We start from the raw sequence: 21,714 nt of genomic DNA, 5'->3' as shown, positions 1-21,714 counted from the left end.
CCTGCAGACTTTCCCATGCAACTAGGGAGTGTTGGGAGCTGATGTGCAGGAGGACATTGTGTGTGCATCCCTGCTCCTTGTCCACAGTTCAAGCATGTTCAGGTGAATGACTGATCATGCTTAAGACGTTAAACGAAGCATTGGCAGTGACACCCAATTCAAGCTGACTGTACATTCCCGCAGTGAATTTTGCTGCAAACCTTCGTCTGCAAACCTAGCTGGGCCTCAACAAAGGCACGCTGCTGCAAATCCGTGTGTGTGCGGAGTGTGTGCCTTTCCTTTCGGCCCCATTCCCTTGCCGCCAAACCAAGGCAAGCTGAACGATACCGCTCTTCTCCCCTCTTCCAGCCCTTAGCTTCTGCCAATGCTTTGCTCTGTACCTTCCACTGCAGGTTGACATCGACACAGTGTGGAACGAGATGCACTCGTCCAGCGCGGTCCGCATGGCTGTTGGCTGCTTGGTGGAGCTGGCCTTTAAAGTGGCGTCTGGGGAGCTTAAGGTAAGTCGAGCCCAATGAATGTGCAGCTTCTCCATGTTGCAGCCCCTGGTCCTCCCCCACCTCTATTTCTTGTTCCCAAGCACAGCTGGTTGGACATGGAAGAATTATGCTCATGTGAACCTTGCTCAATTCCAGCTCACTTTGGCTGCTGCAGTGTGTACAAAAACCCCAGTGGTTTAAGCTGTGTGTTTCTGAGCTTGGGCAGAAGCAGCTTCTAAAACCATCTCCATCGTTCTGCCCGGACACTGAGGTCCAGCGCCGAGGGCCTTCTGGTGGTTCCCTCGCTGTGAGAAGCCAAGTTACAGGGAACCAGGCAGAGGGCCTTCTTGGTAGTGGCACCCGCCCTGTGGAACGCCCTCCCATCAGATGTCAAAGAGAAAAATGACTACCAAACTTTTAGAAGACATCTAAAGGCAGCCCTGTTTAGGGAAGCTTTTAATGTTTAATAGGTTATTGTATTTTAGTGTTTTGTTGGAAGCCGCCCAGAGTGGCCGGGGGGACCCAGCCAGATGGGGGGGTATGTATGTATGTATGTATGTATGTATGTATGAATGAATAAATAAATAAATAAATAAATAAATAAATAAATAAATAAATAAAATAATTAAAGAGCCCATGTAAGCACTGATATCTCAGCATGTGTAGAATGCCCGTTGGTTGGAAGTTGGTTTTCCTTAGGCATCTTGGTGTGCATTATTCCCCGAAACCCATTTTTGCTGCACTCCACGATCTCATTCTGTGGGTGGAGGGATGGCAGACCCAACTTTGGGTACCGAAATCAATGGGCGTTTTTATCCCAGGTTTATATCCCACTTTTATCCCAGGTTTACATACCCTTCTGAAGCTCATTGGCTGGCTTAGGACCAACCACCATTTCTCAGCCTAGCCAACCTCATAGGGTTGCTAGGAAGATAAAGTGTGTGTTTGTGCATCACCCTGAGGTCCTCGGAGGAAAGTGTCGTGAATCAGAACAAAAATCAAAGATTAATACATGTGTGAACTTGTGCATGTGTGTATTTTCCTTCTTGCAGAATGGATTTGCTATTATCCGGCCACCAGGTCATCATGCAGAGGAATCCACAGCCATGTGAGTGTGTAGCATAAATGAGGGGGAGGAGGAGGGATATATGTGATTAACTAGAAACAAACAAATCCTCCTCTTTTAAAAACAATGGTTTAGATGAGATGGGGTGGTTTTCTCACTGCATGAATACTATTTTATGTGTGTTTCTCCCTGTTGGTGTCGTATAAGCTGCTTTGGTTTGAAATCCTGTCCTCTCTATATGAGTGTGGTTCTCATCATGGAATTAAACACATCTATTTCAGGGCTTCTTAGGAGGAGCTTCCTACTAGTCTTTCCTGCCTATCTGGGACTGAGATTCCCTCCATTTGTGGAGGAGGGTATTCTGAGCAGGTTACTTCCTCCAACTACATCCGAGGAGCAGGGCTATGCAAATTTGCCAAAGCTTTGCCCATTTATTTTTGCGTGTGGGAGAAGCCCATCTCCTCCACCCCACCCCCTTTAATTCCACTTCTCCCTGCACCAACACAATTACTTAAAGAGCCTGCTGAGTTACTGCTGCACTGAGTGTAATTTGGGAGTTATTCTATCTTCCTTTCCTGTGGATTAGGTAGTTCAGAAAAGAAAGGAGCTGGACCAAACCTTTGAGTTGGATTCGGATTTAGAATTCCTGTTGGAATCAATGCGAAACGTTGGTCACGTTGACTAGTTTAAGTCCCATTGATTTCAGTGGGACCATGGTCTCAAAATATAGCAACGATTAACTTGCATTACTGCTTCTGGGAGATACAGTATCCTAGTTGAATGGGCATGCCCGAGTCCATGAATGTGGTGGTCAAGTCTGCTATCTGTGCTGTTGCTTTCCTGCCCACCCTTCTCTTTATACTGGGCATGGTGTTTATTATCAAAAAAAGCCAGTGGCAAAGCTGTTGTTTATTTTTATAGTAAGCAAAGTCTGGTATCTGGGCCAGCGTAAACACTTTAGTGGTGAACAGGATGTGATGGGCTTGTGGAATGCTCCATGTGCATGGGTTTAATTTTTTCAAAAAGCATTCTTTGGTTGCGCGTTTTAGGAGGTTTATCCTAACATGTAGCTGATTGCAACCTATTCTCCCCCTCACTCCACAAACGAGTGAATGAAGCAAAGTAATCATCATCATCATCATCATTATCCCTGACATTTCTGATAATACCTTTCTCCCCTTTCATTTCCCAGGGGCTTCTGCTTCTTCAACTCTGTTGCCATTACTGCCAAGCTCCTCCAGCAAAAGCTTGCCATTAGCAAAATCCTCATCGTGGACTGGGTAAGGGTCTCTCACTCTGCTCCTGAAGCTGCTTAGGCTTGGGTTGTTTTGTCCTTATTGGCTAACATCTTTCCTGGTCCTGAAAGATCTTCATGGGCTCCCAGTACGTTTCCGAGCACAATTCAGAGTGTTGGTGCTGACCTTTAAAGCCCTAAACGACCTCAGTCCTGTATACCTGAAGGAGCATCTCCACCCCCATTGATCAGCCCGGACACTGAGGTCCAGTGCCGAGGGCCTTTTGGCAGTTCCCTCGCTGCGGGAAGTGAAGTTACAGGGAGTCAGGCAGAGGGCCTTCTCGGTAGTGGCGCCCGCCCTGTGAAACGCCCTCCCAGCAGATGTCAAGGCAATAAACAGCTATTTTACTTTTAAAAGACGACTGTTTAGGGAAGTTTTTAATGTCTGATGCTGTATTGTTTTTGATATTCAGTTGGAAGCAGCCCAGAGTGGCTGAGGAAACCCAGCCAGATCGGTGGGGTATAAATAAATTATTATTATTATTATTATTATTATTATTATTATTTATTTCATTCTGCTCTGGCAGGATATCCATCATGGCAATGGCACCCAGCAGGCATTCTACAGCGACCCTAACGTGCTCTATGTTTCTCTGCACCGCTATGACAATGGCAATTTCTTCCCAGGCAGTGGAGCTCCTGAAGAGGTGAGTTCACACCTTTATTCACCTCTGGTGCTTGTTTTTGTAATAATCAAGAAGTTGGTGCTGAATCTAGCTTGAAATCCCTCTCTAGGTGTTTTGTTTTTTTTAACCACCCTCTTTTTATTTTATTTTTTTTCTAATAACTTTTATTGATTTTCCATTTTATAATATTTAAACACATCTTCGTCATCCCCTTTACTTCTTTTGCTCTAAAGAGCTTATCGACTGCCTGTCTCTTGGTTTTCCAAATTCATCTTTATATCATAGCATTTATACATTTTCCCATTTCACTCATTCAAAATATTGCAATTTTAAAATACAGTGGTGCCTCGGGTTCAGTACTTAATTCGTTCCGGAGGTCCATTCTTAACCTGAAACTGTTCTTAACTTGAAGCACCACTTTAGCTAATGGGGCCTCCTGCTGCCACTGAGCCGCTGGAGCACAATTTCTGTTCTCATCCTGCAGCAAAGTTCTTAACCTGAAGCACTATTTCTGGGTTAGCGGAGTCTGTAACCTGAAGCATATGTAACCCGAGGTACCACTGTAAATATAAAAAGGTAGAAACAATTGTCGTTACAAGTCTTCTTGCAACCCTGCTAGTGCTGGTAATTGCTTACAATGGTCCTTCAAATATTGTATAAATTTACTCCAGTCTTTTTGAAATGCTTGATCACGCTGGTTTCGGATTTTCCCCACCAGCTTCGCCAGTTCCTAAAACCACCCTCTTTTTAACTCCCTGAAGCATTCATAGATGCATCAGTAAAGGTTGCGAAAGCAGGGTGCAAACAGAGGTTGCTTTGCGACCAAGAAATCTACACTGGCTCCTATAAGGAGTTGCATCAGAATGCACCTAAAGCAGCTCTGTAAAGGAGGGAAGAATTGCAGGGAGAAAGAGAGAAGGTTTATCCCTCAAGAACAGTTTGAACACCAATTGAGAGAAGATTTTAATCAGTTAACTCCGCCATTTTGTTCAGGGAAAGGTTTTGTAGTCCAGGAAATAGCTTGGGGCGGGCAAAGGTTGGAACGTTGCCCAGGGTGCAGAATTCACAGAAATCCCTGCATGTATGTGTGTCCTGTCTTTTCTGACCCCAATCATTTGAGATGGACCAGCATTTTCTCCAGCAGGCGTCCTGCATGCTGCTGCTGCTCTTGCCCCCCTCTCTCTTTCGCTTCTCTGTTGTGCTTCTGCATTCTCTCTGGGGTCCATCTGCATGCAAGTTCTCCCCCCCCCCCCAGCCTCAGATGTATGCCAGTGTCCCTTTGCCCCTTCCCACCGGCAGCTTGGTGCATGATCCAAGCTGCGAATAAGAGCCAGCATTTGTTACTTACGAGGCTTCTCTCTTCCAGGTTGGCAGCGGGATGGGTGTAGGTTACAACGTCAACATTGCCTGGACTGGTGGAGTGGACCCTCCCATTGGTGATGTGGAGTATCTGACTGCCTTCCGGTAGGCCTGCTGGCATTCACTCTCCCTAACTGGGAGTGGGGCTTTCTCTGCCAGGGGTGCCCACACACTGGGTTTCCGCACTGAGAGGGTTTCCCCCTAAGGGTTTTGTGTGCATCAGCAAACTTCAGCGTTCTCACAGGCCTGCCACCGACTGCTCCTTTTATGTGGGTGGTGCTGTTATGATCAAGGGATGCGGGTGGTGTTGTGGTCTAAACCACTGAGCCTCTTGGGCTTGCTGATCGGAAAGTCGGTGGTTCGAATCCCCATGGCGGAGTGAGCTCCCATTGCTCTGTCCCAGCTCCTGCCAACCTAGCAGTTCGAAAGCACACCAGTGCAAGTAGATAAATAGGTTCCGCTGTGGCAGGAAGGTAGACGTTTCTATATGCTCTGACTTCCATCACAGTGTTCTTTTGCACCCGTAGCAGTTTAGTCCTGTTGGCCACATGACCCGGAAAGCTGTCTGTGGACAAACGCCGGCTCCCTAGGCCTGAAAGCGAGATGAGTGCCGCAACCCATAGTTGCTTTTGACTGGACTTAACCGTCCAGGGGTCCTTTAGTTTTTTACCTTTACCTGTTAATGATCACATAAGGGACCAGCACATGGAGAACTGCAATCGCAGTTAGGTACACAGGGTAGAAATAATAATCATTTCACTTCTAATTTGTATACTGCCTTTCTATATTGCTATACACAAGGTGGCGTACAAGCTGAAGAAAAAACAAAATACCCAACATAAGACCACACACCTTACAACAACTTGATCCAATACAAAGAAGTCATAATAAAAACATAACTTTAAAATAAACAACATATCAAAGGAACTTTCAGTAATCCATTAGATTATCATAGTGCACAATAAAATATCAGCAAGCAATAATTAAACAGAAATTCACTCTTTAATAATCACCATAAGCTATAATGAATAAAAATAACAGCAAGTCGCAACACATAAAATCACCGTGATACATACAAAACCATGCAAAAGGATAAAATTGAGAAACGGAGACAACTTATTTTAAAAACAACATCCCTGAACTCCTCTTCTCTCTTCTCAGCTGCTGCTTCTGCTGTTCTTAAAGTCATAGTCTGGGAAAGGCTCTTAGGGCTGGAGGGTGAGGCAAGGCTGTGAACCGCCCTGAGATCTACAGGTATAGGGCGGTGTACAAATTTAATAAATAATATAAAATAATAAAGCAGGTGGGAAAAGCCATTGCCTGATGGCCAGCACAGTCTCTCTCCTCTCAGAAGTCTGGTCCTTCCCTTATCACTTATCATTTGAGGGAATCAAACTGGTGCTCTCCACACATTTTGGACCATATCTCCCATCATCCATGACCCCATTAGCCATGCTGGTTAAGGATGCTGGGAGCTCAAGTCCAGAATTTCTGGAGGGTACCAGGTTGTGGGAGGCTGCCTTATCCTAGCCAGCACCTTTTTGATTGGAGTCTTGGTAGGGAGAAATCCAGGAGGAAGCTGCTGCTGGGGCTAGAAAGCAGTAGACCTTTCTGTCGCCTTCCATGATAATCTCACAACCCCCTGACACAACAGAGAGGGTGTTAGTTTGAGTCAGTGTGTTGGGGAAATGAAAAAAGCAGGAAGGTGAGCATGGCTAGAATTTCCCCTGTCAGTAGGATAGGGCAGGGCTGGTGCTGGTGCTGTTGTGTTTCCTCCTAAGAGACCTCTAAGGGCTGTTTTGTGTCTTCCCAGGACTGTGGTGATGCCAATAGCCAATGAGTTCTCCCCAGATGTGGTCCTCGTTTCTGCTGGCTTCGATGCTGTGGAGGGACACCTGTCCCCACTGGGTGGATATTCTGTCACAGCCAAATGTGAGTGTGGGTCATGGGGGAGGGGGTGCCCCCCTTGCCTCAGTTTGTAAATAGAACGAGCCATTCACATAGAGCAATGGTTCCCAATTGGGGGTCTGCAGTCACCAGGGGGTCCACGTAACCCACCCAGGGTGTCCGTGGCACCATTCACATGACAAAAACTACCATAGAGATATCAAAATTTTCAAATACAACAGGTCCAAGGCTTGACTTAGGAAAAACAGGAGGTCTGAAGTACTTAGCTAATTGGGAACCACTGCCTAGGGCTGGGCAATATATTGATATATCATCCAAAACCGGTTTGAGGTTCACAGCGTGATAATTGTTTCATAGTATTTGAGCTGGCAATATATTGCGAATCACAATGTGTGTAAGGGTTAGGCTATATCTGATTTTTAACATCTCAATAACTCACCAGCTAAACACTGCAATGTTATCAGCAGCTAAGCCTCACAGTATCACCAGCTAAACCTCACAATATCACCAGCTAAACATTGCAATCTGCCACAATGTCTGAATAAGGATGGAAGTATACAGAGGCGAACAGGACAATGTCCAGGGAACTGCTACTACTTAGGAGTCTAAAACAGATAAATGACAATATTATCAATCATCATACACTCAGTTTCATCAGCAGGCAAGCCAAAATGCATCCCAACGGCCACAGAATTGTACGCAGAATTGCATGGGACCAGTGGCCTGATTCAATATAAGGCAGCTTCTAGCACTCCTGTATGTTGAACGGTTGTGCTCTGAGCTATTCTGGGCCTATGTTTCTACACTAGAGATTGTCCCTGGGACTTTATGCATGCATACACTGCCAAAGACCTATGGCCCCTTTGTTCCTGCACTCCATTCAAGCGGCTTAGCCCTCACCTCCCCAATATTTTGATGTAGCCTATGAATGCGAGTCAAAAGTGAATAATGGCTTACTGGCCACCTGCCTCGCTATGAATGGCTTGTTAAATTCTGAGGGCCACTGTTTTAGATGTCAAGGTGAGTGTTAGTGGCCTCCTCCATCCAGTCTCTTTAGCTGAGGGAGAAGGATGAGTACTGCATCTCAATCAGAAAATGATGGTTTTTCATCTTTCTGGTTTTTCTGTTGTTGTTTTCTTCCCGGCCACACAGGTTTTGGGCACCTGACCAAGCAGCTGATGAAGCTGGCGGGCGGGCGTGTCGTCCTGGCGCTGGAAGGAGGTCACGATCTGACAGCCATCTGCGATGCCTCCGAAGCCTGCGTTTCCGCCTTGCTTGGCCTTGAGGTGAGTACAGCTGGCATGGGGGAGTAGCAGTCCCGAAGCCTCAACCTGCTGGCTTGGGACGATGCCCAAAGCTTTTGGGCAATCTTTGGCCGAGGTTCTGAAAAGAGGTCTGGCACTCATTTGCTTCATGGGGTGGTAAAGGCAGAGAAAGAAGGCATGTCTGTCCTGGCACATGAATGCCCGCCAGTTTCTGTTTATATATGCATTCGGACGTCTGCCCTGCTGATGGCACCTCCACAAGGCCCAGCTGGAAATCAGTGCAGTTTGTCCACTTCGGTGGCCGAAAACAGGAAGCTGTGTGTTTGACTGCTGCAGTTTAGGACACAGCTAAAAATTGCATGGAGAAAAAAGATTGTGCACTGCCAATTAGTGGTTTATGGGAGTACGTGAGGACAGGCCCCTGCCCCAAAGAGCTTGCAAGTCTAAAGGTTTTCCAGCTTGATGAAAAGGCCTCTGCCTGAGGTGTTGTTAGGTGTTGTTTTTAAACCTATACAGTGGTACCTCTGGGGAATCATTGAATCTTGACTGTCGTCGCACACTAATACAGTGGTACCTTGGGTTAAGTACTTAATTCGTTCCGGAGGTCCGTTCTTAACCTGAAACTGTTCTTAACCTGAAGCACCACTTTAGCTAATGGGGCCTCCTGCTGCCACTGCGTGATTTCTGTTCTCATCCTGAAGCAAAGTTCTTAACCTGAGGTACTATTTCTGGGTTAGCGGAGTCTGGAACCTGAAGCGTATGTAACCTGAAGCGTATGTAACCCAAGGTACCACTGTATGGGTTTGTGACATTTTTTAGCTATTTATATTTCTGTAAATTGCCTTGGGAGATGTGTGTCGAAGGAGATTCACAAATTAAAATAATAAAGGGAATAATTCAACACGGGGGGAGGCAACCGAAGGAAGCAGAGGAGGAGGAGATGGGCAGAGGTAAAAAAGGGGAAGGATACGCCTTGTTTTGGGGCTGGCAGAGTTGCTCATTCAACACGGTAGCGGAGTATGCCAGTGGAACAGAAAAACACCAGACAGTTCTAGGTAGGGTCAGTCCCTTTTCTGACCGTATAATGCAGTTCCACAGCTTATAGGTTATATACAATCCTTCAAGCAGCATGCAGACTCCTTACTGCTTTCCAACACAGACTAAGCTCTGGCCAAGGGCAGGGGCCAAGAGCAAACTTGCTTCAAACTTAAGTGTATTTGTACTTTAGATTGTGCCGAGTCACTCTCACATGCTTGCTGACTCACTCTTGCAGGTGCAGGACAAGCACCCTACCCAAAATTAACCAGGCCACCTATAACTTAGCCCTTTCTTGTCCTTTTTCTCTGAGTGCATAAACATCAACATGCTTTTCTTTCAGGTTATGAGTACTGACAGAAGGAGAAAGGGACCAAGGCAGGGGTGGGGGACCTGGCCGGCCTTCCAGGTTTTGTTGGACTACAACTCCCATCAGCCTTGACCGTTGGCCATGCTGGCCGGCGGGGATGGGAGTCCAACAGCATCTAGAGAACTGCACAGGCCTCCCATCGCTGGTCTAAGGCTCCACAGGAAAGGAATCTCCATCAGGCCCTGTTCTTTGACCTTTCACCTGCGGCCTCCCCTCCCCTCCTCTTAGCTTTGCACTTTTGTTTCTTGCCTGCCTTTCCTTCCCCTTCTTCCCCACTCACAACTTCCGGTCAGCTTTGAGTCCTCAGATCTTTCGGCGTAGAAACTGAGCGCTCTCTTCTCTCTCTCTCTCTCTCTCTCTCTCTCTCTCTGACACAGCTGGAACAGATGGATCAAGCTCTGTTGCGGCAGAAGCCCAATGCAAATGCTGTGGCCACACTGGAGAACGTCATTGAAATCCAGAGTAAGATTTTGTCGTATTTCTGATACAAATTAACAAAAGGATGGAATGTTGCAGATAGGGGTTTGCTAAAGCACTGACAGTCATACCTTGGATGTCAAACGGAATCCATTCCGGAAGCCCGTTCGACTTCCAAAACGTTTGAAAACCAAAGCACAGCTTCTGATTGGCTGCAGGGAGCTTCTGCAGCCAATCAGAAGCCCCGCCAGACATTCAGCTTCCAAAAATAATTTGCAAACCAGAACAGTCACTTTCGGGTTTGCGGAGTTCAGGAGCCAAAACATTTGGCAATTAAGCTGTTTGACTTCCAAAGTACAACTGTATTGACCCTCTCACTATGGCCCTAAGACAAGTGACAGCAGCGCCCTCAGTGGCCAATATGGGCTTGCTATTGTTCAGTGTATGGCGAGACTCTGAGGACAGTGTGTTTAAAGCTGTTCCCGCAAGATATACCAAGGACAGAAGTTAAGTAAAGGTTGTGGCGTTAAGCATGTGCACCCACAACAGTTTCTCCAGCTTGCAAAAAGTTGACGACTCCTGCTGTACCCAGGTTTGGTTATAGTAGGAGATTGTGGTTGGGGAGTTCAGGGACTGTGTCCAAAGACTTTGCAAAAAAAGAAGGAAGGAAGGAAGGCTTTTGTACGTAGATGGAAAGAGAGGTTGGAATCGCATGAGTGTTCTGGGAGGGCAGCTCCAGAAGTTCAAATGGGACAGGCCATTCTTTCATGACGCATTGCTCCTTTTCGTCTCAGGTAAGCACTGGAACTCAGTGAAATGTTCTGCAGCGATGGTCGGCTGCTCCTTGCTGGAGGCGCAGAAGGGTGAGGCAGAAGAGGCCGAGACGGTCAGTGCCATGGCGTCGCTGTCAGTGGACACAGAGCAGGGCAAAGCAGACAGTGATGTCCGGTACGTTTGCTTCTTTAGATCAGGGGGAAACCGTATCAGAGGGCGCAGGCATATTATCATAAGTGTTTTCGGTCAAGGGTAGTCAATCCGTTGCCCTGTGGAAGTACAAATCCCATCATCCCTAGCAATTGGCCATGCTGGATGAAGGCTGGTGGAAGTCAGAGCCCAACAACATCTGGAGGGCCACAGGTTTCCTGTCTCTGTCCGTAGTGGCCTAGGACCCTCGTACCTACGGGACCGCCTCTCCCAGTATGCCCCACGGAGAGCCTCAAGGTCCATAAATAGCAACACCCTAGTGGTCCCGGGCCCTAAGGAAGTTAGATTGGCTTCAACCAGAGCCAGGGCCTTTTCAACTCTGGCTCCGGCCTGGTGGAACACTCTGCCTCATGAGACCAGGGCCCTGTAGGATCTGATTTCTTTCTGCAGGGCCTGTAAGACAGAGTTGTTCTGCCTGGCCTTTGGCTTGGAGCCAATTTGATTCCCTCCCCCTTTTTCTTTTTTCTTTTTCCTTTCTCCTCCTGTGATGAGGCTGCATTTTAATATTTTAATGTTTCAATAATTTAATTGTATTTAATCTTGTTTTTATGTTGTATTCATTCAACTTGTTTTTAATAATAATAATAATAATAATAATTATTATTATTATTATTATTATTATTATTATTATTAATATCCCGTCCTCCCCAGCTGAAGCTGGGCTCAGGGCGGCTAACAACAATAAAACAGTACAACAGTACAACACAACACAACACTCTAAAATCATTCATTATAAAATTAATTCAAATCGAACCACTGGCAACCATTGGGCCAGAGCTCCGCGAAGATTGCCAAAGGAGGGAGTTATTGCTTGTTAGCTGCCCCGACCTTGGCTGGGGAGGGCGGGGTATAAATAAAAATTATTATTATTATTATTATTATTATTAGCGCCCCTGACTTCTGAGTGCTCTTTCTGCTCAGCTTCCCAAATCCTGACCTTGCCTAATCGCTTCCTACCTCATAGCTCAGTGGTAGAGCACATGGTTTGTCAGCAAAAAGGTCCTGGGTTCAACCCCCATCATCTTCAGGTGAAGCCCTGGAGAGGTGCTGCCAGCCAGTGTAGACAGTGGTCTGACTCAGTATAAGTCAGCTTTCCTTTCTTTCTGTGTATAAGCCCGTTGTCTTCATCCTGAGCAAACCTTCCGATTTTCTGACCACCGTGCTGAAAGTCAGCACGTTGCGATTGGCCCCTTCCGCCTGGGCAGTTAAAATATTTCTTGAGCCTTCTCTGACATCACAGCTGTAAAGCCCAATAGCTGCGTCCGCCTCTGGGCCAATGGGAGGCCAGTAACCAGTTGTCCTATTGTCTTCTCCCTCCAGGCCAGCAGAAGAGCCAATGGAGGCCGAGCCCGTGTTGTGAAGTGCCAAGACTTTGATTTGTGTAGCTGTCACTCTGTGGGTTAATTGGTAATTCTGTGAGTCCATTTAAAAAAAAAACAGCAGCAGCAGCAGCAACAGCAACAACTACTACGAATTGATTTTTTTTTTAATCTATTAAAAAAAAAGGAAAAAAAGAGTTGCACTGGACAAAACGAGCCCATGTGTGTATGTGTGTGTGTGCGTGATCGCGTCAGTCTCCTGGCATATGTTCTCACCAGCACCACCATTTTGTCCTAACTCTTTAAGGGTTTTTGTGAGGGGAATGGTGGTGAGGTAGGGGCTTTCAAGCAAGCATCTCCTCTCTTGTTCCATTCTTAAGACATCATTCCCTCTCCTTCCTGCTCCCCCTGCCTCCCTGGCCGCTAAACTCACCCCCTTCTCAGGGTTGGTGCAAGCCATTTTGCTACCCTAGGCAACAAAAAAATAATTTTCACACACACACACATACATATATATACACACAAACACACACTACATTTCTTCCTTGGAGGTTGTCCCAGATTCAGATTCTCTCCCCTTAACGTCATGCAAGTGGATTATTATTGTTGTTGTTGTTGTTGTTGTTATTTTGCTCCATTCACTTGTTTGTGGAGTGAGGGGCGTAATAGGTTGCAGTCAGGAAATCTGGGGAGGGGGCTTGCAATTGCTTCCACACCTCTCTCGGGTCTAGGGCAGGAGCGGGGAGTTGCGCGTCCCCCTTTAGGGATTTCCCAAGTCGCCTGGAGCACCCTTGGGACTCTTGCTGCCCTAGGCAGCCACCTGTACTGCCTCTTGGGCTGGGCCGGACCTGCCCCTTCTTGCCGAACCTGTTCCTGAAATGCCATTTCTCTGCTCCGGGTTTTTGCACATTGAGATGGGCATCCGAAGGCAAACCCACCCCACTTCCCAAATGCCTTTTCCCCTGCCTCTCCAGTTCCTACCCTTTGGCAGTTTCTCACTTCTTCCCCCTCCCTGCGACATTAGATCCTTCGGTTTAAATCCTACCTGTGTTGCCTCAGTCGCGTATCTTTCTCCCGACCCATTTCAGCTGTTTAAAAAAAAGTGTTCCTCAGTATTGTATAGTCCTCCTGAATTAATCTCTAGGAGAAGAAACCCCCGAGGTTGAGGAGAAAGGGGGGAGAAATAAAAAGTGTGCCTTTAAGTCGTTTTTGTTAATGCCTTAAAATCCCTGTGAGGTTTGCTTCTCCTCCTCCATCCCTTCCTCTTTCCCTCTCTCCCTCCCTCCCACCATCACTGCTTAAGTTAACCATCTCTAAGGGAGATCACCTTGTACAAACTTGGGAAGGAATCAGCTGTAAATCCCCAGCACTAATGCGCATTGGGCCTGATCCAGCTGTAGCTGTAAACAAATGGTTATCAAGCAAACTAGTCTGGGGGCAATGTGGGTGGGTGTATCGATTCAAACATACACTAAGGGAGAGCTTTCCAAACTGTGTGTTGCGACAATGTTAAGTGTGTTGGCTGTGCTCCTCGCGGGGCTGGAAAGGGGTTTGTTTAACCTCCGGTTTGCTAGTAAAACTGAATTACCGTGTCACGAAATGATGCAGAACCGAATGACTGTGTCACAGAATGATGCATGTCCAAAAACAATGTCGCCAAACCTGGAAAATTTGGAAAGCTCTGTGCTAGGATGTTCATTCAGAGCAATGCAATGCAGAATCTGATTTGGTGCCTACATTCCCAATCTGGCAAGCGATATCTCCGTACAGGCCTGTTTACGAGCGTGCATCTACCTTAGCTGGATCATGCCATGTGTCATTAAATCCCTTTTGTAATGAAGATAACTGCTTATGTTGATTGTTTCATGACCAATGCTTTCTTGAGGATTTCTCTCTCTTCTTTCCTCTCTCTCTCTCTCTCTCTCTCTCTCTCTCTCTCTCTTTCCTCCTACTTCCCTCCGTCATCGTTCGAAAGATTCCTCGTCATTTATTGTAAATAATTTGATTTCTTGTATCGCGTGCACAAACTTTGTTTCGATGAAACTTTTTTGTCCATTCATAAAGAAAAAGAAAAAAAGGAGAAAAAAAGAAAAGAAAAAAGGAGAGAATTTCTTTGCTGTCACTTCACCAGCCAAAAAAAGAAAGAAAAGAAAAGAAAAAAGAAAAATGTTTTGGGGCGGGGGAATAAAAAAAACCATAGAGCAATTTTAGCTTTTAAAAGAAATGGATATAAAGAAAAAAAAGGTATATAATTTTATTACAGATGTATTATTTAATAGTATTTTTTTAACGTGTACCACCAAACTCTCCTTTCCTTTGGAAAGTTGCTAGCAGGGATAAGGCAACAAGGGAGAAGATGGGGCTTGGTATTGTTTTCACTAATTCAGGGCAATGGGATTTCTAAGCTGTGCGTGGTGGGGGAGGGGATGGGGGGGACGGGACATTGTGTGGAATGTGAGACTGTGATGTGTTTTTTAGCTGCACTTATGGTTGTTATCCTTGCCAGGGTCTGCTTTAGGGATCCTCTGGGTTTGCTTTGGTTTAATTCATCCAAGGGTCCCATGTGGGAGAGGTGGAGGGTTGCAAAGATGCTCCATCCCATGATGGAGGTGATCACAGACATAGCCATGATGAACAAAAAGAGTGGGCTAGTAGGCGGGGCTTCCTTCCTTCCTTCCTTCCTTCCTTTGGCGCTGTGGGAGACAGCCAGTAGAGGGAGCCATAGAACTTGCCCAGGGCAGAAAAGACATCTGTTGCCCTGGTTTTATTTATGAGGCACTGCCCATGCCTGAAGGCAAGACCCTTGCAGTGCCCAGCATGCAGAAAGCCTTCCAAGCCAGGGAGAAGGGAAGTGGGGATGCAGACCTCACCCATCAACATGGAAATAGACGTTTTGGCCCACCGGGATACCTGGGGGCAGCCTGGCCACTGCTAGGAAGTGTTTAGTCACAGGTGCAGCAGTGGGTGGGTGAATGTACATGAGCTCAGCCTTCTGCTGATTTAAAAAACAAACATGGGTTGAACTCCAGAGTACATAAGCTCAGGGATGGGGGACTTGGTTGGTTTCCCAGCTCCCACTGACCATTGGGCCACGCTTGGCTGGGGCTGGTAGAGCCCAACAAAGTGAGAGTCACAAGTTCCCGTTCACTGACACAAGAAGAGCACCACCCCACCGCCTGTGGGATAAAGCCCAGGGTTATACATGTTTTGCCATGCTGATGCTCTTGCGTGTATGGAGTATTTTCAGCTGCTTTGGGTCTCAGAGTTTCAGGGGAGAAAGCAGGCTAAGACGTAGCAAAAATAAATGGCTTGGCATGGTCTGTTTCCGCAGACAGCAGTCTTTTGCCCTCCTATTTTGTTTTGACTAGAGAGACAAGAACAAGAGATAAGGCATGGAAAAGGCAATGAGGTCAGGAACAGGCCCCTCTCCGTAGCTGTGGCCTGAAACACCTCTGACCCTCCCCTTAAATTAGAGCCATCCCAAGGCGCCTTTTGCTTTTGGGTTTTTGTTTTTTTAAGCTTGCCTTCTCTTTATTTGGTTGCTGGTTTTGCAGATTCTTGTCCACCCTTCAAAGGCTGTGGTACTGACATGGCAAGAAGCAGGAACAGGCAGGGTGTGTGTGTGTGTGTGTGTGTGTGTGTGCACGCAAAACCAGCAAGAGGTCTGTTTGGAAAACGAAAGGTGGGAGAGAAAATCCTCACGTGTGGATGAGATTCAGAATTCATGCAGCAGAGCAGGGATGGGGGAACCTGCGTCCCGCCAGGTGTTGTGTTGAGGTACAGCTCCCATCAGCCCCAGCCAGCGTGGTTCCCCCAGTAGCCGGGGATGATGGGAGTCGTCTGCAAACAACATTTGGAGCGCCGCAGGTTCTTACCTTCCCTGGCAAAGAGAAACTTCTGTGGTTAAATTACCCAGCGCGGTATGTAGATTCTGAGGACCATCTAAGCATGAATCCAGCTAACTGAGCGGTGAGAGATGGCAGTGTTCCCCCTTAATTTCTGATCAGTTCTTAATTTCATACCTTTTTTAATCCATGTACATGCACAGGTGTACATTTTGCAGGAATAGTGAGGAAGAATAAGCCATATGGGGAGATGGAGGGGGAAGCAGTAAAACATATCCTCACCAGAAATCCTTATATATTTGTCTCAGTCGTCATTGCAAGACAGGTGGTTCCCCCCTCTACTTCTGAAGCACCAGACCCATTATCATCACCATTGCTGTTTATTTCAGATGTTTTAATCTATCTTGTAAACCGCTTAAGCTAAATGAAACCGGTATATAATAAATTGTCCCCCCCAATAATGAGCAAATAAGTGCAACAGCAGATGTGCTGCCGTGGCTCGTGGGTGACCCATGCCTTTTTAAAAGGCCATCCCATAAGATGACCTGACTTCAGCAGCTCAGCACCCATAGATAGCTCTGCTTGGGCTTTCAGAAGAGATCTTTTTCGTGGTAGCAGCCCTCTGTTGCTGCAAGAAGCGGCACCGTGCTCCCGACTTTTTGCTCCTCAGCCTCGGTGCTCCCCTTGTAAAACTCAGCAGGCAAGAGGGTCAGGGCAAAAAACGAGAATGAGTTGGCTGTGGCTCCACCTCCTGCTGACCTCTCTGCCTTCTGCCTCAATGAGCAACAGCCGCCACCTGCTCCAGAACAGGGATGGGACCAATTTCTGAGGGTAGGTTCATTTGAGAGCTTCCCACATCTCCACCTTGTACCTTTTAGAGTGGACAGATGCACCTTTAAATAGGACTTTGCATGGGGTGAGTGTCTCACCTCCCCCCAGAGGGAGCCTGGTATTTCTCAAATATCTTCCAATTATCATTGGCAGATCAGTGATTTGAACAGTAAGCTCAGTTGGCTGTGCTGTTCCTCCAGTCTTCAGATGAGTCTTTTTGTAAGATTTAAAGCGAGAGCAGCCTGAACATTTATTCATTTAAATGCAGTGCTTTTTTTCAGGGGGGACGTAGACCCCTAAATCTTTGTACTTTTGTCAGTTTACTGTATTTATTTCCCCCGATTTGAACTATAAAATGGTGATTTCCTTGAGTCAAAATAAGAGTACCCCAAACATTTTTAATAGAAAAAAGCACTGTTTAAATGTTTCTTGCTTCATGTATTTATTTTTTTAAAAAAGAACTGCATCTGAAAAGCAGCTGTTGCAATGGGAGCGGAGGAAGGTTTGTGACATCCCAGGCACAAGCCAATCGGCACTGTTCGCCACAATATGGCAGAACTGATTGCCGTGAACTCGATTCTGTGCAAGGACTTCCAAATCTCTGTACAATAGTGATTATGCTTCCGTAATGATTCAGCTGCTATAGTAACACACATCTTCACCTGTCCTTAATTTATGCTTAGTCAAATGTACAACACCCAGTAGATGTGAAAGGGAAGTACAGTGTGGTGTATGGTTTTGCAGCCTCCCCAGTGCAGATGGCTCAGCAAAGTCCCCTTAATGGCTTGCCTAAGCTGTCATTTCTGCTGTGTGGAGAAGCAGGGGAATCCATGCAGGCTTTGCATCTGTATTGTGTAGCTTGCAGAAATTTGACGCAGTCCCTTCGCATCTGCACGCCCCTGTCACAAAGGTCTTGCACTCTACATCTTCACTAGCTTCACAGTAGATAGATGGATAGATCGATATTTGTGATATCACTCTACAAATAACCTGAAGGCCTGTCACACAGAAGAGGGCAAATACTTGTTATTGGCTTCCCCCAAAGGGGAGGACTAGATCTAATGGACTTCTTACAAGTGGGTAAATTTGGGCTGAATATTAAACTTCTTTGTTAATTGTAAGTGCACTTCAAATGCAGTGGTACCTTGGTTCCTGAACAGCTTAGTTGACGAACAAATCGGCTCCCGGACGCTGCAAGCCCAGAAGTAAGTGTTCCGGTTTGCGAACGTTTTTCAGAAGCCGAACGTCTGTTTCGGCTGTTGGTGTAGTTTCTAGGGCCAATCGGAAGTTGCGCCTTGGTTTTCAAACATTTTGGAAGTCAAACAGACTCCCGGAACAGATTGAGTTTGAGAACAAAGGTACCACTGTACCTCAAAAGAGGTTTGGGTTCTTGATTCCTCCACTTTGAGCAGGAGATCGGACTTGACAGCCTTCTAGATCGCTTCCAACTTTCAGTCAGTGGAAATAACAGCAACAACGCCCATCCTTTTAGATAAGCTTCAGCGACCTAAACTTCAACATTAAAAGCAGTTAAAACAATTAAATTACTACCGATGGATGGATGGGTGCTTGCCGTGTTCTCCCTTGCAATCCTGGAATAAGTGCACTTGCCTGTTTTCCCTCTAGTTAACATTTTGAACCACTTGCTATCAGCGGCAAAAGTGTGGTTTTGGGGGGCGAGCACAGCGGATCAGTGTATATGCAAGGATTTGTTTGGATAGATGTCATCACACTCCCAGTTTAAAATATCCCCATAAATGCCCCTTTGGAGGATCAAGGAACTTTTCTTGGTGATATTTCGGGCACTGTAAGAAGAAAGTGAGGATTTATCTTCTTTAAAGAGCTGTGTCAGTTTCCTGCGGGATCCTTCCTTGGGGGCTTGGAATGAAGCTATGAAACCACATGCACTTTATATGCTGCTGGCCTGCCCTCCCATCTCCAGTTGCAAGTTTGAATTCTGGTTGTGGATAGAGAAGTTAACCTAAGATCCAAGTTCCTGGGTGTGAGGCCTGGTGCCCTACAAAGATAGGAGTGGTTGACTAGGCCAGGCCTAGCTCCTGAATGGCCTCAATCATGGCCCAAAATTTGTATTGACCAATGGCAGATGGCCTCTGTATGACTGATATTGAATGCTGTTGTCATTGGCCAATCAAAATTCTTTTGTGAGGAGTTCCTGCTCATCCACTCCTCCAGATAGGACCCTTGAAGTATCCCACACGCCTTCCTTTTTCTGATGGGACCAGGATGAGGATGTTGTCTTGGTTGTTAAGAACTAGAGGACGCTCAAACATGGTATTTGAGAAACCTCATCCTCATGAATCCAGACTTAAGTTGCAATGAGGTTGTTCGTCATGACTTGACATAGTTCCCGCTGAAATCAGTGAGGCTTTTAGTGCAGGGTTCCCCAAACATGGCTCTCTCTTCTGTTTTTGGACTAGAACTCTCATCATCCCTAGCTAGCAGGACTGGTGGGCAGGAATTATGGGAATTGTAGTCCAAGCTTGGGAAACACTGCTTCAGTGAATTGAACACAGCAGCCTTCTAGGTGCTATTGGACTACAACTTCCATCATCCCTCACCATTGGCTATGCTGATGGGAGATGAAGTCCAACAGCAAGTTCCCCTTTGCCGATTGAACCCAATGAGTGTCCTTAGCTGAAGTGCCGTCAAGGTAGCTCACTGGTTTGACACAAGCCAAGGTAGATGTCTACTAGTGCCGAATGAAGTGGGAGCCAGTGGCGTAGCATGGGGGGTGCAGGGGGGGCCGGCCGCACCGGGCGCAACATCTGGGGGGGTGCTCGCACCCGCAGCTCTCTGCCCCTACCTGGCTCACTCAGGGTTAGGGGGCGCCAATTACTTGCCTTGCCCCGGGTGCTGACAACCCACGCTACGCCACTGGTGGGAGCAGAGGTGTAATAAAGAGCAGGGACAATGAGGAAGCCTCTTATTTGAATCAGGGCTGTGAGGTTCACTGTGGTCAGGTCTGTGGCTGGTCATAGAGAGAGGCAGTCTCCCAGGGTGCTCAAGTCCTTCCTGTCCACCCACAAAGGAGATGCAGGCGTTTCCTTTGTCCTCGTGAGCAGGCAGTTCTCTGACCCACATCTCCTTTTCACAGGTCCACCAAGGAGCTTGTGGAAAACCGCCGTGCAGGCCCAGAGCTCTGCGCAAGGCTGCATGCTTGCTTCTGTCCCTATGGCTAAACTCTGCCTTGCACACTGGGGCTTCCACATGTGGATGTCAAGCAGCAGCAGCATGTTGGAGGGGAGAGGGCGAGTTATGGATTTTCATGTGCATTGTTGTCATTCCCCCTGCCCTTCCACACTGCACATGTTTTGTGTCCAGTACTCCTGTTTCTGCACCGACGTAGCTTTTACGTTCATGGTTTTCGTGAATGCAGGTATCAAATGAAATCCCACCGTTGGGATTGTACGGCTCATTCACCCACAGCAATAGAAACTTCAGCTAAATCTGAGGTCAGGCAGTGTGTGTTCCGCAGCGCAGAACTCGCAGGTAGGGCTTGTCACGTCTACATTTTTCCACCTTTTTTTTTAGGGTGGGTGGGAAGACAAATATCCACCAGCCATATTTTTCATCTTGGTTTTTTAAAAATTATTTCTAGGGGGAGGAGGGTGGGAAGTCAGAACTGGCCAAGAGTAGCAACTCCTTCGAAAAGCCATGAGTCTTTAGGACAACAGCATGGAACAAGGTGTGTGTGTGTGTGTGTGTGTGTGTGTGCGCGCGTGCGTTACAGCTCCTGTTTTGTTGAAGATTCCACACCAGTATTAAGTTGCCAAGGGGGCTGTTTTCATGGAGGGGAAGAGGGACTTTGTCAAAAAAAAAAAACACCAATCCTCTAACCAGCCCCCTTCTCATGTTGTTGAAAGATGCCCCCACAAGTGGGAATAACTGTAATTTTATTTTATTTTCCTGCTTTTTCCCTCCTGCTTTCTGTCTCCTTCTCTTTCTCTCTGTTTTATCTCGCTCTGGATACAATTTTCAGTTGAGTATTTTGTAATATGTTCCAATGTTTGTCCTTGTGTAAATAAAATTGTTTCTGGCAATATCCCGTTGTAGAATTGATGTGTGGAGGAGCTGTCTGGGCTTTTTTTCCCTATGTGAGTCTTGTGTCCACTTCCCAGACTAGCAGGACCCAACGGCTAAAATGTGTGAATGTCTGTCCTGAATATCCCACCCGTTTTGCTTCACTGGATCATCCCTGGTTCTGCTGTTGGCAGAGAGAAAGAAAAACTGCACACACCTCTGAGGCAGGAGGCGTTTCTAGAACAAGAAAAGCCAACTTGGGACTGTGTACACAAACGTGCATTTAAGCCACATGACACACACATACCCCAAGAATCCAGGGAAACATAGTTTGTTAAGGTTGCCTTCCAAAGGCAACAATGGGGACAAAAACGAGATAGTGATTTGCTAGGGATACCAGAAAAGAGACAACCTATGCCTCTTTTGAGGGACGCGGGTGGCGCTGTGGGTTAAACCACAGAGCCTAGGACTTGCCGATCAGTAGGTCGGCGGTTCGAATCCCCGCGACGGGGTGAGCTCCCGTTGCTTGGTCCCTGCTCCTGCCAACCTAGCAATTCAAAAGCACATCAAAGTGCAAGTAGATAAATAGGTACCGCTCCGGTGGGAAGGTAAACGACGTTTCTGTGCGCTGCTCTGGTTTGCCAGAAGCGGCTTAGTCATGCTGGCCACATGACCCGGACGTTGTACGCCAGCTCCCTCGGCCAATAAAGCAAGATGAGTGCCGCAACCCCAGAGTTGGCTGCGACTGGACCTAATGGTCAGGGGTCCCTTTACCTTTATGACTCTTTTGGAATTTAGAAAAATCAAAACATTCACAAAGCAGGAATACAAATGGGACCTGAAACAACAGAGTGCAAGGTGGGAGTGCTGCAGTT

At 46.8% G+C, this 21,714-nt stretch overlaps 1 protein-coding gene across 9 annotated transcripts in view; it reads left to right on the top strand.

The window, feature by feature from the left end:
* HDAC5 (histone deacetylase 5) overlaps window positions 1-20,861 on the top strand; it is a 121,204-nt gene extending 100,343 nt beyond the window's left edge. For all 9 annotated transcript variants that reach the window (XM_083709116.1, XM_083709121.1, XM_083709117.1 and 6 more), the window contains 11 exons: window positions 393-500; window positions 1,532-1,587; window positions 2,738-2,825; window positions 3,367-3,486; window positions 4,832-4,929; window positions 6,638-6,756; window positions 7,885-8,018; window positions 9,780-9,864; window positions 10,614-10,767; window positions 12,124-19,533; window positions 19,707-20,861. In XM_083709116.1, coding sequence (XP_083565242.1) covers window positions 393-500; window positions 1,532-1,587; window positions 2,738-2,825; window positions 3,367-3,486; window positions 4,832-4,929; window positions 6,638-6,756; window positions 7,885-8,018; window positions 9,780-9,864; window positions 10,614-10,767; window positions 12,124-12,163 — 1,002 coding nt within the window. In that variant the 3' untranslated portion in view covers window positions 12,164-19,533; window positions 19,707-20,861. The remainder of the gene's footprint in view (window positions 1-392; window positions 501-1,531; window positions 1,588-2,737; window positions 2,826-3,366; window positions 3,487-4,831; window positions 4,930-6,637; window positions 6,757-7,884; window positions 8,019-9,779; window positions 9,865-10,613; window positions 10,768-12,123; window positions 19,534-19,706) is intronic.
* Window positions 20,862-21,714: the final 853 nt, after the last annotated feature.

Source organism: Podarcis gaigeae (genome assembly GCF_964106915.1).
Source record: "Podarcis gaigeae genome assembly, chromosome: 13".
NCBI lineage: Eukaryota > Metazoa > Chordata > Lepidosauria > Squamata > Lacertidae > Podarcis > Podarcis gaigeae.
This window is presented reverse-complemented; position numbering and strand designations above follow the sequence as displayed.